We start from the raw sequence: 15,067 nt of genomic DNA, 5'->3' as shown, positions 1-15,067 counted from the left end.
GAGACCCCAAGGATTGGTCTTCCCAGCATACATGAGGGCTGTAGTGCTTTAGCGTGCAGACTGGTACTTTAGCATGAAGCTAGATGTACTTACCACAGGGGGTCCAGGAACTGGTACAGGCTCCCAGCAGCAACTTGAATTCCTGCCCCACATGCCCCTGGTTCACTGTATGGGTTTGAGCAAGTATCTCAACACCTCCAGGCTCAGTTTTCTCACTGGTGCTAGGTGCCATGCCAGTGACGTTAGCCAGGTGTCCTGTACTCTGGACCCCAGCATCCATGGTGGTAGGGATCTCCTTCCCTAGAAAGAACACAGCACAGTATAGTCTCAGCATTCATCCGCCCACCAAATTCTTTTTAACACAGAGCTCTCTTGGTGAGAAGGAGCCCCACTCTTTGAAAAGCCATCAACCAGGGGCTCTATGAGGGTAGACGGGCTCCAGGAAAGGCTGGACTGAGAAGCAGAGACGAGGCTAGCTCTTAGATGCTAGGGAATTCCCCAGTCCCCACCATGTCTATACCAGTCGATTGGTTCTCGCTCTTACGGAGAGAGCCTGATATATCACACTCCTTACAGAGATGCCGTTCCTCCTAATTCTCTCCTTACACTTCCACAGAGTCCTGCTCATGGGCACAGCCAAGTCACTCCACCAGTAGTAATGACTCCTATTCCTGCCAGCCAGGCCCATGGCTCAGAGCACGCCCAGCACCCTCAGCCAACCCTGCCGGCTGCTCTTCTTCCTGCCACAGGTCTGCCTTCCTTCCCAGTCCTGTAGGCCATGGAGTACCCGACTCTTTAGGTTCCTGACACACACTTGCCAGCTAGCTCTTTGCACCGTGGACTTGAACAACACCACTTGTTTACTGGTTAACTGGCCTTGAGTAGTGTGGGACGGTTGAACTTGTTATCCCGAAAACTACTGACTGCTGGGTGGAGTGGTACACACACCTGTAATTGCAGCATTTTGTGAGTGGAGGGAGGAGGGTCTAGGAGGTCCAGGTCAGCCTTAGCTACATAAGGAGTCTGAAGCTAGCTAGCCCAGGCAACTTGAGATCCCAGAAGAAAAAAGAAAGCCCACTGACTAGTATTAGGACTGAGGTCTCGGAGATCAGACAGATTTCTAAGCTCATGGAGTTCAGAGACCTTGGAAGTAGTCTGGGTATCCTTTTATAGAATTTAGGGATTAGATGAACCCACGGTGTATCCTCCTGTGCCCCCAATACTTGGGGGAGAGGTAAAGTATGAGGAGAAGATCCACAGAGAAGAGGGGAGTAGGGATGAGCGCCCCCTCTGCACCCCAGTCCGTAATGACAACACTGTTGGGTTCTGCAGTCACTGCTTTTTCAGGCCGGCAACATGCTTGACTTGTGCATGTGATTCAAGTGGCGGGGTGTCCAGGTCTCTTCCCTTCCCCCTCCAGTTCCCGCTGCCCCTACAGAGCAGAGATGCTGTTCACTCTAATTCTGCTCCAGGCCAGGCACCTTTCACTCGGAGTCCTAGGGGCTGTGGGGTTCACACCCCTCAATTGTTTGCTTTATACTCTCCTCATGCTCAGAGGAGAGAGCAGAGTCAAAGCTGACCCGGCAGACCCCGTCCAGCCTGTTGCCTCACCAGTCACTCACCCAGTCACTCCAGAGCTCCAGCTGTCTGCACTGGGTTATCACAGTGTAGAGTGTGCAATGCTGGCTGGTTCAGCTCCTTCCTGGAGAATTAAGGTGAAGAGCATTGACCCAGGAGATGTGCCTTGGTTGGGCCCAGCTTTCTGGGCATGAGCTTGTTTCCCTCTGTGCCCATCCTCCACCCTCTGCGCCCGCCCGTCACCATCCCTGCCTGCTGCCTGCTGTCTGCCTGGCTGGGCTGACTCCTCTCTACCCACCCACCTCTGCCCCTACCCCCGGCTCCTCCCACACCTGGCCTCCTGCCTGCTGCAGGAGCATGAGCTAGGCTCCCATCCCTACTACCTGCACTTAGCCTCTCCCGCTCTTCCTGAAATCTTCAGCATGGCTTGCAACCCCTCACTCCCAGAGCCGCAGCCCCCCTACCAAGTAGATTCCCTTAATTTACCTCCTGGTGGAGCTGAAGGGCCAGATGCTGACACAATCCTACTCATGGGTCTGGGGGGACAAGGCAGGGCAGCCCTTGAGGGACTGGAGGGAAATCAGCTCAGCCCTCTCCACCAAGGCACACCCAGAGCTAGAGTCTGGCTGTCCAAAAGCACCAGACCGAGGCCTCCAGACTGTGGGGAGTCAGGGTCTCTTGCTAGATTTACCTAGGAAACCACTGCTGACCAGACCTCAGCACACAGCTCTCTCAGGTCTTCACTCTTTTGCACCTCCTCCCTCACGGTGGTACCAGTCTCACTTTTCACCTTCACTGTGTTCCATCTCCGTGGCTCCTGGCGAATATCCACCCTGAACAGTGTTCTGCCCTGCTCTGGCCTGAGAAACTCTGAAGAGTCTTGACTCAGTTCTAATTTAGATCAGCAGGGATGGCTGAGACGGCTCCTCCTACAGACGTACAGACATGCCCAAGGATCTGTCTGTGATGCTGCACTGTGGCATGCTCAGCTATGGCTGGTGTGGTGGATCACTGGGTCCATGTATCCAGGCACCACTTCTAGCCTGCCAGCCCTGGGAAGTTCCCCCCATCCTAGCTCAAACAAGAGCTGCCATGCTGAGTGCCCTCAGAGTAGGCCTCAGAGTGTCTGGTTTGGGCAGGAAGCACTGTTCCTTCTTAGCCACTGGCTACCAGGTCTTGGATAGTCAAGGGTAATGAGAAAGATAGCTTGAGGCTTCCTCAGAGACTTGGTCATTGGTACTGAAGCTTCCAAACACATTCTTGAGCATCTCAGAAAGAAACAGGCTGAGCCTTTAAAGGCCAAGGCTAACTGGCAGTATTTCAGGGAGTGGAGGCCTTTGCTCTTCTAACCTTTCCTCTAGGAAAGCATGTGTTCTCTGCTATTGATGGAGGTGGGTAGACAACTCACCCACAATTCAGTCCGAGTATTCCGTTACATGGAAAAAGCACCTTCCGTCTTCTCCAGGGTCAGGGGAAGCTGGGCAGTGTCAGGCACCCTCCCACTCTCTCCAACTCTGGGCTCTCAACCAGGCAGGCACCACCTTGTGAATTTACACCAATGGGTGATTTCGTCTGCAGCTCTGGGCAGAGGTGGGCATGCTACAGGGCACTTGGGGGAGGAAGCCTAGCCAGCCTTGACCTTGGCCCCTTCCTGCCTTCAGATGCCGGTGACATGATTGAGATGCAGGGGTTTGGACCCAGCCTGACAGCCTGGCACCTAGAGCCCCTGTGTAGCCAGGGCTCCTCCTGCCTCTCCTGCTCCTCCAGTAGCTCCCCGTATGCAACCCCCAGTCACTGCAGCTGCGTTCCTGACAGGTGAGTGGGAAGGACGGACGGGAACTAGCCTCCAGTTGATGCATGCCAGAGTGTCCTCCTCTCCTGACAGGCTCCGCTGTCAGCTTGTCAGGGTAGCTCTTTACACTGGACGGAGCTGGATTCAAATTCCATTTATGCTACCTGCATGACTTCAGCAAGTTGCTGAGTCTCTGTGAGCCTCTGTCTTTCCTTTTTGTTTTGTTTGTTTTGTTTGAGACTGAGTCTCACTGTGTAGCTCTGGCTGACCTGGATCTCACTGTGTAGACCAAGCTGGCCTCAAACTCACAGAGATCTGCCTGCCTCTGCCTCCCGAGTGCAGAGACTAAAGGCCTGGCACTTCTGTGTTTCTAAACCTCAGTTTTCTCCCCTGCAAAATGGGGCAATACCACCTCCTTCCTAAAGCAGGTGAGGACCATGTGAGTGCCCAGGGTGGTACCTCCACATAATAGATACCATACTCTGCTCCCCTTCCTCTTGGGAGCATATCCCACTGTGAGGCTGTGTGTTCGGGAACACTCAGTACTATCATGTATGAAGGCAGCATGGGAACAATTTGGGTCCATTGACTGAATATTCTCCTTCACCAGTCACTTCATTTCTAACCTGCCATTTCTGGTGATCCTGAAGTGTCTCCATTTATACATAGGGAAATCAAGATTCACTGGAGTGCCAGGTAGTGGTGGCACACATCTTTAGTCTCAGCACTTGGGAGGCAGAGACAGGTGGATCTCTGTGAGTTTCAGGCCAGCCTGGTCTATAAAATGAGTTCTAGGACAGCCGGGGTTGTTACACAGAGAAACCCTGTGGGGGGCAGGGGTTCACTGGAGCAAAGTTAGCTTAAGTGGGGGCCCCCAATTAGCAACATCAAGGATGGCTGGCAAGGTGGGGGCCAGTCTTACACTACCAAGCTATCTAGCCCACTCTCCACACAGCCCCCCGCATCCTGCCTGCCCCTGCACCCTGAAGCCGCAAGGTCAGCCCTTCTTACCAGTAGACTCCAGTCCCCTTCCTCTGAGCCAGGATGTTTCCACAGGTTGCCCCTCAGGCTGCTGTGCGAGAGCATGAAGAGGCAGATTGTGTCCCGGGCCTTCTATGGCTGTGAGTGTGTGGTGAGGGGGGCTCTGAGGGGTGGGGGTGGGGAAGCACCTCGGTCACAGCCTCCTCTCGCCCACTGCAGGGCTGGCCTACTGTCGCCACCTGTCCACAGTGAGGACCCACCTGTCGGCACTAGTGCATCACAACATTATTCCACCCGACAGGCCCCCAGGGGCCGCAGGTGGCCTTACCAAGGACGTGTGGAGCAAGTATCAAAAGGACAAAAAGGTGCAGACTGGGCTCCCAAGGGCAGAGGCGTGGGTGGGGACTTGGGAGGCAACAGTTATATGTGGCTGCCTGCTCTAAACCGAATGGTCGTTTGCGGTAAAGCATGGTAGGGAGTTGGGCAGATAGGCGAAACTGATGCCATGGGGTGACCTGCATGGTAGATGTATGGCTGAATCTCATATGCATGGGAAGGGACTGGGCTGGGAATCCAGTCTACTTCCATATTGATCTGAGATCTGGCAAGCTTTGCCCTGCCTGTGAGGAAGGAGGTGAGACAAGATCTTTTATAGCTGTAACCACAGAACAGGAGAATGTGGTACCCCAAGCAGGGTGTGCCTGGGCTCAGGAAAGCCACTAAAACGCAGGCCCAGCTCTCCCTGGGGTGTGGCTTGGCTGCTGGGCCACAGTAACTGGAACCTGCATAGTCCTTACCCTCTGGATCCCTCAGAACTACAAGGAGCTGGAGCTGCTGCGGCAGGTGTACTATGGTGGTGTGGAACATGAGATTCGCAAGGATGTCTGGCCCTTCCTGCTGGGCCACTACAAGTTTGGCATGAGCAAGAAGGAGATGGAGCAGGTAAGGGAGCCTGCTCCTACAGAGCCAGGGAAACAGCAGCTGGGCAGGTGACCCCAGAGAGGGAGTCTCGGAAGCCTCAGCCCCTCCTAGCTAGAAACAGGAAAGGAAGATGGTAATGGAGCAGTCCCATGGCCCTCACCTCAAGGCCTGCTCCAGTCCAGCCATCTCAGCTTCTACGTCCCCTCTAGGCTGAAGTTCCAGTACCTGCTCACTCAGCTCTGAGGGAGGCATGCCTCGGGGCACCCTCCCTCATGGTCATGGTGTGGTCTGAGCACAGGTGGATGCAGCAGTGGCAGCAAGGTACCAGCAGGTGCTGGCAGAATGGAAGGCCTGCGAGGTGGTGGTGAGGCAGCGGGAGCGGGAAGCTCATCCAGCCACGCTTCCTAAATTCTCCTCGGGCAGCAGCATTGACAGCCACGTGCAGCGCCTGGTGCACCGAGATTCTACCATCAGCAATGATGTGAGCCATTCTGGGGGAAGGACTTGGTGGGGAGGGCTGTTGGGGCCCACGAATCTCTCAGGCACAAGGGTCCTGAGCATGGGGCCAGCTCCCAGTACTGGCAGTTGGATCGTGGGCAGAGGCTTCCTGTGTCAGTGTCTTGAAATTTCAGCTGAAGAATGGGCAACTTTGGGTGCTTTCACCAAAAACCAAGGCATCCCTTTGTGCTGCGTTTGAAACAGTAGGGGCAAATGAGTCTTTTGGGATGTGGGGAAGCTTCTCCCTCCTTGTAGAGAAAATGTGAGGCAGCTTAGAGAGCCATTGATGTCCCCTGGCAGGGCCCTTTCTCTGCAGTTTTCTGTCCCCTTGTCAAGTATCTGCAGAGGTAGGTAGAGCACTCCTGGAGTGCTCTTCCTGCTGCCACTGCTGCCTGGAGAAGAGCAGGCAGTAACCGCTGCCCGCTGCTGCTGCTGCCGCCGCTGCCGCCGCCGCCGCCGCCATCCCACCCGTATCTGAGTTTCTTTTTCCTTTTTCTTTCCCTACCTTTCTTCTTTCCTCTGTCAGCTCCTCCTGTCTTGAACTGGCCTTAACTGTCATCCTGCCTCAGCCTCCTTAGCTGGGATTACAGGTGCTCTGCACACTTACCTGGAATAAGCTGTTTTTATTCCTGTATTTATTATTGAGACAGGGTCTCCCTTTGTAGATCTGAAACTCACCATGTAGACCAGGCTAGCCTTGAACTCAGAGATCCACCTGCCTCTGCTTCCCAAGTGTTAGGATTAAAGTTATATACAGCAATGCCCAGCCCGTAAGTGGTTCTGGTTTTTTGTTGTTGTTGTTTTGGTTTTTTGAGACAGGGTTTCTCTGTGTAGCCCTGGCTGTCCTGGAACCCACTCTGTAGACCAGGCTGGCCTCGAACTCACAGAGATCTGCCTGCCTTTGCCTCCCGAGTGCTGGGATTAAAGGTGTTTGTCACCACACCAGCTTGTGGTTCTGGGGTTTGGTTGGTGGTTTTTCGTGGTTTTTTTTTGTTTTGTTTTGTTTTTTTGTTTTTTTTTTTTTTTGTTGTTGTTGTTGTTGTTTTTTTTGGAGATAGGGTTTCTCTGTGTAGCTTTGCACCTTTCCTGGAACTCACTCTGTAGCCCAGGCTGGCCTCAAACTCACAGAGATCCACCTGCCTCTGGAATGCTGGGATTAAAGGTGTGCACCACCACCGCCCGGCTAGTGGTTCTGTTTTTAAGATTTATCTATTTTTATGTGTATGAATGTTTTGCCTGCATGAATGTTTATGTACCACATGTGTACCTGGTGCCTGTGGAGGTCAGAAGAGGACATCTCTCTGGAACTGGAGTTATGGATGATTAAGAACCACCATGTGGATTCTGGGAATCTACCTAGGTCCTCTAAAGAGCAACAAGTGCTCTTAACCACTGAGCCATCTCTCCAGCCCCCATTTTGTGATTTTTTTTTCCTCCTTCAAAATTGTCTTTTTTTTTTAAATATGACACATAAATGTGCAGGTGCCATAGTGAAGCCCATTACTCTGTATGTTAAACTAACAAATTAATATTAAAAAGCCAGATGTGTCTCACATCTGGAATCTCAGTACTCTAGAGGTAGAGGTAGAAGGATCAGGAATTCAAGGCCAGCAGTAGAGTCAGAGCCATCCTGGGTTATATTAGTCCCTATTTCAAAGAGAGAGAGAGAGAGAGAGAGAGAGAGAGAGAGAGAGAGAGAGAGAAAGGGGGGGGGAGAGAGAGGGGCTATTTTAGATAAAGTTTGCTCTTTGTGCTTTACTAATCATGAATGTTAACAGAAAATATAAAGTAGAGCAAGACTTAAAGAATATAACTCCAGTCAGAGAGATGGCTCAGCAGTTAAGAGCACTGGTTCAATTTCCAGCACCCACATGGCTGTTCCTAACCATCTGTTAGCTCCAGTTCCAGGGCATCTGGTGCCCTCTTCTGGCCCCCTCAGGCACTGTATGCATGTGATGCACAGACATACATGTGGACAAAACACCTATATACAAAATAAATATTTTTAACTGTCTAAACTAACAGGACACCCTCTCCATCCCCATGCACGCTGTTCTTCACCCCCGGTGAGCGTACTTTGTGCTCTGCCTTTTGTAAAAACCTGTATCTTGGAGGGTGAGACGTCTCAGCAGGTAAAGGCACTTTCTGCACAAGTCTGATGACCTAAGTTTGATCCCCAAAACCCACTTACAGGTGAAAGGAGAGATTGACTCCACAAAATTGTCCTCTGGCCTTGAGTGCATTACGGCACATGCATCACTAACCCACACACTCACCATACACACACAGTAATCCTAAGTAAATGAAAACAAGTCCGAGCCGGGCGGTGGTGTGCTCTGGTAATCACAATACTTGGTGCCTGAGGCCAGCCTGGGCTACCGAGTTTCACAAGTATGACTTTACCCAGTGTTTCAGATTTCTTACCCAGAGTGAAGACTTTTAGCCTTTCTTTGACTACACTGTCCAGTTAGAAAAAGGAAAGACAAAAGGTGCGTGGCGTGTTGTTTCCCGACTTGTTCTGTGGTGGGCTTCCGGCAGTCAGTGGAGGGTCCCTTTACTTCCGCATTGTCTGAAGACTAACATGACTGACTTGGTGTCGCTACAAAGGTTTCCGGTCTTATCTGTTCAACATCCAATACCAGCAACAAAGAACCTGCTTTTCCTAAACCTGCAGCTTATTCTCCCCACCACGCCCCAGCAGCCACGTCACGACACTAGGGCAGCTCTCCCGGGATCCTTTGTGACTTCAGGTCTTTGCAGAAGGACGATGAACTCAAACTGGCTACCAAGAGTTGGAGCCTAGGGGCCAGAGACAGCTCAGCTACGGAGATCCCATACCGCGGGGCTGGAGAACATACTGTTTTTGTAGAGCGTCCCTGGCCTCAGCAAGTGCCTACACTCGGGTGCAAAACCCAATATCCAGACACATAATTGAAAATAAAACAATAAATCTCATAAAAAAGAAAAAAGCCAGGTGGTAGTAGCACACGCCTTTAATTCCAGCACTTGAAAGACAGAGGCAGGCGGATCTCTGTGAGTTCGAGGCCAGCCTGGTCTACAAAGCGAGTCCCAGGACAGAATCCAAAGCTACACAGAGAAACCCTGTCTCAAAAAAACAAAACACAAAACAAAACAAAACATGGATGGTGGTGGCGCATGCCTTTAATCCCAGTATTCAGGAGGCAGAGGCAGGTGGATCTCTGAGTTTGAGGCCAGCCTGGGCTACAGAGCCAGTTCCAGGAGAGCCAGGGCTTCACAGAGAGAAGAAAAAGCCGGGGGCCTCTGCTCCCCTTCTTATAGCAGTCCCTGGAAGGTGTGGACTCTGCACAGGCACCCACCACCTGTCTTCTTTTTGCCCAAAGCCTTGTTTCTTCTTTTGGTTGGCTGGAGTCAAAGCAGGTTTGGTGCCCAGGGACTGTGGTGTTGGGAGTTGGGGGTGGGAGGAGGGAGGAGGAAGAAAACTCCCCTTCCCAGCTCCGTTCTGATCCAGGGAAGACCCTGGGGTGTTGGATGGAGTCACCCTCTGTTTACTTCCACCAGGTGTTTATCTCTGTGGATGATCTAGAGCCCCCAGGGCCTCAGGACCCTGATGATTCCAGACCAAAGCAGGAGCAGGAGCCGGCCACTGGGACCCCAGGCATGGCCGCTGCCGAGCAGCAGTCAGTGGAGTTCGACTCCCCAGACTCGGGGCTCCCTTCCTCCCGCAACTACTCTGTGGCGTCCGGCATCCAGTCCAGCCTAGATGAGGCGCAGAGCGTGGGCTTCGAAGAGGACAGCGGCGGCGGCGGGGAAGAAGGCTCCTCCGACGGGCCAGCCACTGCAGCCCACGCTTTCTCGGAGCCCCATGATCCAGGCCAGAAGCTTGCACCTGCCAGTGAGCTCGAGGCAGGGGAGGAGCTCACAGCCGTGTGTGCTGCGGCCTATACTGTACGTGGATGTTCCCCGATGCTCCTTCGCACTACTGTCAGTGGCTCTGGAGTCCTGACACCCTAAAACCTGGGCACTGACTGCAAGGGGAGAGGGGGTGTGTGTGGTTATCCTGAAAAGGCTCTCTGAGCATCGAGGCCTCTGTTCTCAGAGCTCTGGGGTCCTTGTTGGCTGGGTTTTCTTTGGGTACCACCTCTTGCCCAACCTAGGAGAGGCTGGCCAGCCTCACCTCTGAGGGACACCCACTTTTCCAGATAGAATTACTGGACACTGTGGCCTTAAATCTGCACCGCATAGACAAGGATGTGCAGAGATGTGACCGAAACTACTGGTACTTCACGACCCCCAACCTCGAGAGGCTCAGAGACATCATGTGCAGGTGCCATTGGGGGCAGACTGTGGGAGATGGGGGGACCCAGTCTGGGCCACGATTTCACCTATGTACTGTCTCAGGTCTCCTTGCATCCTCTGTCTGGAGCTCTGTCCCTGCAGCACCCCCACCCCACCCCACTGCATCCTCTGTCTGGAGCACTGTCCCTGCAGCACCCCCACCCCACTGCATCCTCTGTCTGGAGCACTTCTCTACAGCACCCCCACACCACTGCATCCTCTGGAGCTGTTCCTGCAGCACCCCCACACCACCCTGCATCCCAGGGGTCTTTCAGACACTCACCTGTTTTCACTCCCCTGTCCTTCACACCAAACTGTGGCGGCCTTCCGTTTCCCTCACCAAGTCCTCTACTGAAGTGCCTTGGGGACAAGGGTCATTGGTAGTTCCCTCTGCCTCACAGGGTAGAGCACGGTGAATGTTTTAGAATTGTGGAAAGAAAGGCTGACTCGTGGGGAACAGAATGTTTTAGGGGTCATGTCCATGCCAATCCCAAGAAAAGAGAATGCCACAGTCACAGTGTCCCCCCTGGCATTTCAGCTACGTGTGGGAGCACCTGGATGTGGGCTACGTGCAGGGCATGTGTGACCTCCTGGCCCCTCTCCTGGTCGTCCTCGACAACGGTAAGGGATGGGGTGTGGGCTTCCCAAAGTGACAAGATGGGAGGAAGGGGATGATGCCTAGGTGGAGGTGTGGGAATATCACCAGTCTACCCTGGTGTCTACCTTGGTGTCCCGGGGCCTCACTCCCGTCTCATCGCAGACCAGCTGGCCTACAGCTGCTTCAGCCAACTCATGAAGAGGATGAGCCAGAACTTCCCCAATGGGGGTGCCATGGACACCCACTTTGCCAACATGCGTTCCCTCATCCAGGTGAGTGCTGCAGCTGCCTGAGGGCTGGGCATGGCTAGACCTGCTCATCAGCCACGGGGAGGCTAGAGACGTCCTTTACAAGGAAGCTATTTCTCAGGGGCTGGCCTGGAACTTGCAGCAATCCGCCTACCTCTGCTTTGAGTGCTGGCATATTGGCATGAACCACACACAGCCATAGCTGAACTTCCTTCCTTTTAAAAAACACTGCTGCCTGGCACATGCTGTGTTCCCAGCACTTGGGAGGTGGAGGCAGGGAGGTCAAGGCCAGCTTGACCACAGCGAGTTTGAGACCAGCTTTGACTGTATGAGATGTCTTAGAATTATTTAAATTAGTTCACACACACACACACACACACACACACACAAATGCGTGTATTAATAAAAGTAGCTGGGTATCACAATTCATGCCTAAAATCCCATCACTTGGGAGACTGAGGCAAGATCAGGATTGCTGTGAGTTGAAGGTGAGCCTAGGCTACAGAGTGAGAACCTGTAGGGCTGGAGAAATTCGTTAGCCAAGGAGCTGATTTGATTCCCAGGACTAATAATCTTCTTTTGTTTTTAAAGCCACACAGTGGCTTATGATCCCAGTGCTGGGAAGGGGGAGACAGGTGGATCCCTAGGTATTTCTGGCCAGACAACCTAGTCTCCTTGAGTTCCAAGCCAGTGAAAGATCTTGTATCCAAAAGGTAACCAAGATAGGTGGCTAGCACCCGCGACATGACACCTGAGGCTGTCCCCTGGTCAGCACACACGCCCATCCCCTGGTCAGCACACATGCCCATCCCCTGGTCAGCACACATGCCCATGTTCACCCACGAACACTTGCAGGCACATATGTACAAACCCTGAATTAATTAGCTGGGGCTGGGGAGATGGCTCAGTGGTTAAGAGCACTCGCTGCTCTTCTAGAGGACTCGGGTTCAATTCCCAGGACCCACATGGCAACTCACAACTGCCTATAACTTCAGTTCCAGGATCCAACACCCTCACACAGACATAGATGCAGGCAAAACACCATTGTGCATAAACTAAAATCATTTTTTAAAAAGAATTAATTTAAATGTTTAAAAATGAAGGCTCTAGTTCAGGTAAAATGCTGGCCTAGCACACGAAAAGCCCTGGGTTTCATCCCCAGCACCACACAGAAGTACTGCTATCTATCTGTGTTAGAAACTGAGTAGCAGTGTGCACACATGCTTGTGCCTGTGTGTGCTTGGTGATTAAATCAAATGCCCAGAAACTGAAGTAACTACATAAAGAGTGCAGTTGGGAGCAGGGAGACGGAGGGACAGGTGGACATGGATAGTGGGACGCAGCTGCGAGTGGGTAGACATGGCAGTGCAGTGGAGTGGCCGGGGCACCCCTGGGTGGTGGGAGGGTGGCAGAGAAGCAGCTCTGGTCAGTATCTCTCCCTCTCCACCATGAGATCTTGGACTCGGAGCTGTTTGAGCTGATGCATCAAAATGGAGACTATACCCATTTCTACTTCTGTTACCGCTGGTTCCTGCTGGATTTTAAAAGAGGTAAGAAGTGGGTGGGTCTGGGCATCATGGCACATGCCTATAATCCTAGTACTCCAGAGGCTACAACAGGAGGGTTATCAGGAGTTCAAGGCCAGCCAGTGTCAGCTACATAGCAAGACTGTCTTAAAAAAAAAAGTAAGCTCATGGGACTGGGGTCAGGCAGATCATGGGACTGGGGTCAGGCAGCAGGAGGGCCTCTTCCCGAGTCAGTGGTCAGTGGCACTCTAATCACTGCGTACTGTACTGTGTGCTGCCCCTGCCCAGCTTCTGCTTTACTAAGGTGTTCTGGGCCCGTGTTTCCTCACGCCTGGGAGGCATCTCCATCGCACAGGCAGAATGCTTCCTTTGTCACAGGTGATGATGGCCTTTGGAACCTTGTTCAAACCACAGCTTCCCTGAGCACTAACAGTGGGGAGTGCCACACAGTCTTCGGAAATAACCAAGAGCCGGGCAGGGGCTGGGTCTGGGGTAGGGGATAGAACAGCCGGTCTGGAGCCAGGCTCAACCAGGCTGCATGCAGTGGGGACAGTCCAGCAGCTGAAGCTGGCTCCGTGTGTCTCCATCAAGCCCCGAGCTTGGGACGGTAAGTGCCAGCTCCTTACTGTCCCCAGAGTTGCTGTATGAGGACGTGTTCGCAGTGTGGGAGGTGATCTGGGCGGCCAGGCACATCTCATCAGAGCACTTTGTCCTGTTCATCGCCCTGGCCCTGGTGGAGGCCTACAGAGAGATTATCCGTGACAACAACATGGACTTCACTGACATCATCAAGTTCTTCAATGGTATGAGGCGGTCCAGCCATCCTGGCTCCCCCACCCCCTCCCCCAGCAGGGCATGGAGGCCAGGCCCTGGACTGCGCAGAGGTGGAGGGTTTTCAGGAATTCTAGGGTTCCTTCCCCGTAGGCAGATGTCAAGAGCATAGCAGGTAGAAACTAAGCAAGGTTAGTGGGCACAGGGCTCCTCGCAGCCTCTCCACAATTATCCGTGTCCCCCCAGAGCGGGCTGAACATCATGACGCCCAGGAGATCCTGCGAATTGCCCGGGACCTCGTCCACAAGGTGCAGATGCTCATGGACAACAAGTGAGAACTGCCACCAGGGGCTGCAGAGTGGAGAGCCCGGGAGCAGGCCCTGCATTCCAGCAGGGAGAGGCGGAGGTCACCATAGCCAGACTGCCTCACCCAAGTCAGTCCCCTGCCCCGACCCCTGTCAACCCTGCCCATTCAGCTGTGTGACCTAACAAAGTGACTGTGAGCCTGGGATGTGAGGATGGGCAGTGCTGGCCCTCCAGGGCAAGCAGGGTGAGGATGCCTGCAGATCACAACTGGGTGGGAAGGGTTGGCCTCAGGGAGAGGGGCTGCCCTGGGGGACAGCTACCCAGTTTCCCTCTCAAACAACAGAACAGCCCCACTGCCACCTGCAGCCTCAGCCTGGACTGTTTCCCAATGTCTCTTCCAGTCAACCTGGGGCCATATAAGGTTAGTGGGGTCTACCGTGGCCTCAGCCTCATCTAGCAGGAGTTGCATGGGGCAAGGAGCTCTGTGCCATATCTCTCCTGAGACCTTTTGTCGTCTCAACTAGCTGCCTCTTCAGGCACGTGTCCTGGGGCTGGGAGACCTGGGCTGCCTTCCAGGCTCTCCTGAGACTTGGGAAGGCGGATGTGGGCCCTGGGTGAGAGCAGTCCACCTCAGCAGCACTGCCATAGTCTCTGGCCACCAGAGTAACCCCATGACCCCTCCCCCTGCAGTGCACCCACTCATGTCTGTACAGTGTCGCCCTCCACACCCTGCCTGCCCTTGCATTATGCACTAGAGATCCCCAGGGCTGCGCGTAAATAGCACATTTACCCTCTGCGAGGTCTGGAGGGCAGTGGGTGTGGCTGCTCTCCAGAGGGACCCCAGGGAGACTGTAGGAAAGCGATCCTGTCACAGCCTGTTTCCAAGGACAGGCCTCTGAGCTTCAGGGTGCCCATTACCTGTTCCAGACATCTGAGTTCCCAGGACCAAGGGAGGTGGGATTGCCTGGGTATTCTCAGTTCATGCCAGCTCCACTTTCCACATGCTTCTCGGTGCTGAGAGGCCTGGAAACCCAGAAAGGCCCTTGGAGGAGTTTGCAGGGTGTCACCAAAGGGACACCCCTTGACTCAAGGCCTAGCCATGCTGCTTGTCAGTTTTGTCATCTCCGCCCCCCAAGCACATGCAAGCCAGGCCTGGAACCTGCCCAGAAGTCACCAAGGTCCACAGACTTCCTGCATTTGGAAAAGACGAGAAAGGGCCAGCCACCGTCTGCATCTAGCACATGCCCTCCCTAGCCCCTGTACTGCACGGCCTGTGTGGGGCCAGCCCGTCCTTGCTGTTCATGATCCTTGGCCTCCACCAAGCATGGTGGCCAACGTGTGCCTGCCTTAGTGACTCTGGTTCTGTGAGGAGCAGAGTGTATGGGGTTTGGGGTTTATTTTTGTTTGTTGTTTGTTTTTTCATCTGGTTGGTCGGTTGATTTTGTTTTGCTCAGAAACTATACTCTTCAATATAATAGACCAATAAAATGCATTTGGCAATGCCTGCAGCTCTGATGGCTACTTGTGGGAC

At 53.5% G+C, this 15,067-nt stretch overlaps 1 protein-coding gene across 4 annotated transcripts in view; it reads left to right on the top strand.

The window, feature by feature from the left end:
* The window catches only part of Sgsm2 (small G protein signaling modulator 2), a 40,144-nt gene extending 25,932 nt beyond the window's left edge, over positions 1–14,212 (top strand). For 2 of the 4 annotated variants that reach the window (XM_059271183.1, XM_059271184.1), the window contains 13 exons: positions 3,240–3,393; positions 4,427–4,491; positions 4,571–4,716; positions 5,165–5,293; positions 5,571–5,753; positions 9,311–9,697; positions 9,952–10,076; positions 10,626–10,708; positions 10,848–10,957; positions 12,387–12,483; positions 13,095–13,262; positions 13,477–13,561; positions 13,880–14,212. In XM_059271183.1, the coding sequence (XP_059127166.1) occupies positions 3,240–3,393; positions 4,427–4,491; positions 4,571–4,716; positions 5,165–5,293; positions 5,571–5,753; positions 9,311–9,697; positions 9,952–10,076; positions 10,626–10,708; positions 10,848–10,957; positions 12,387–12,483; positions 13,095–13,262; positions 13,477–13,561; positions 13,880–14,060 (1,913 nt within the window). In that variant the 3' untranslated portion in view covers positions 14,061–14,212. Of the gene's footprint in view, positions 1–3,239; positions 3,394–4,426; positions 4,492–4,570; positions 4,717–5,164; positions 5,294–5,570; positions 5,754–9,310; positions 9,698–9,951; positions 10,077–10,625; positions 10,709–10,847; positions 10,958–12,386; positions 12,484–13,094; positions 13,263–13,476 lie in introns of all 4 variants that reach the window. The other 2 variants (XM_059271186.1, XM_059271187.1) reach the window with 1 other exon arrangement.
* Positions 14,213–15,067: the final 855 nt, after the last annotated feature.

This window comes from Peromyscus eremicus, chromosome 8a (assembly GCF_949786415.1).
Source record: "Peromyscus eremicus chromosome 8a, PerEre_H2_v1, whole genome shotgun sequence".
Taxonomy (NCBI): Eukaryota; Metazoa; Chordata; class Mammalia; order Rodentia; family Cricetidae; genus Peromyscus; species Peromyscus eremicus.
This window is presented reverse-complemented; position numbering and strand designations above follow the sequence as displayed.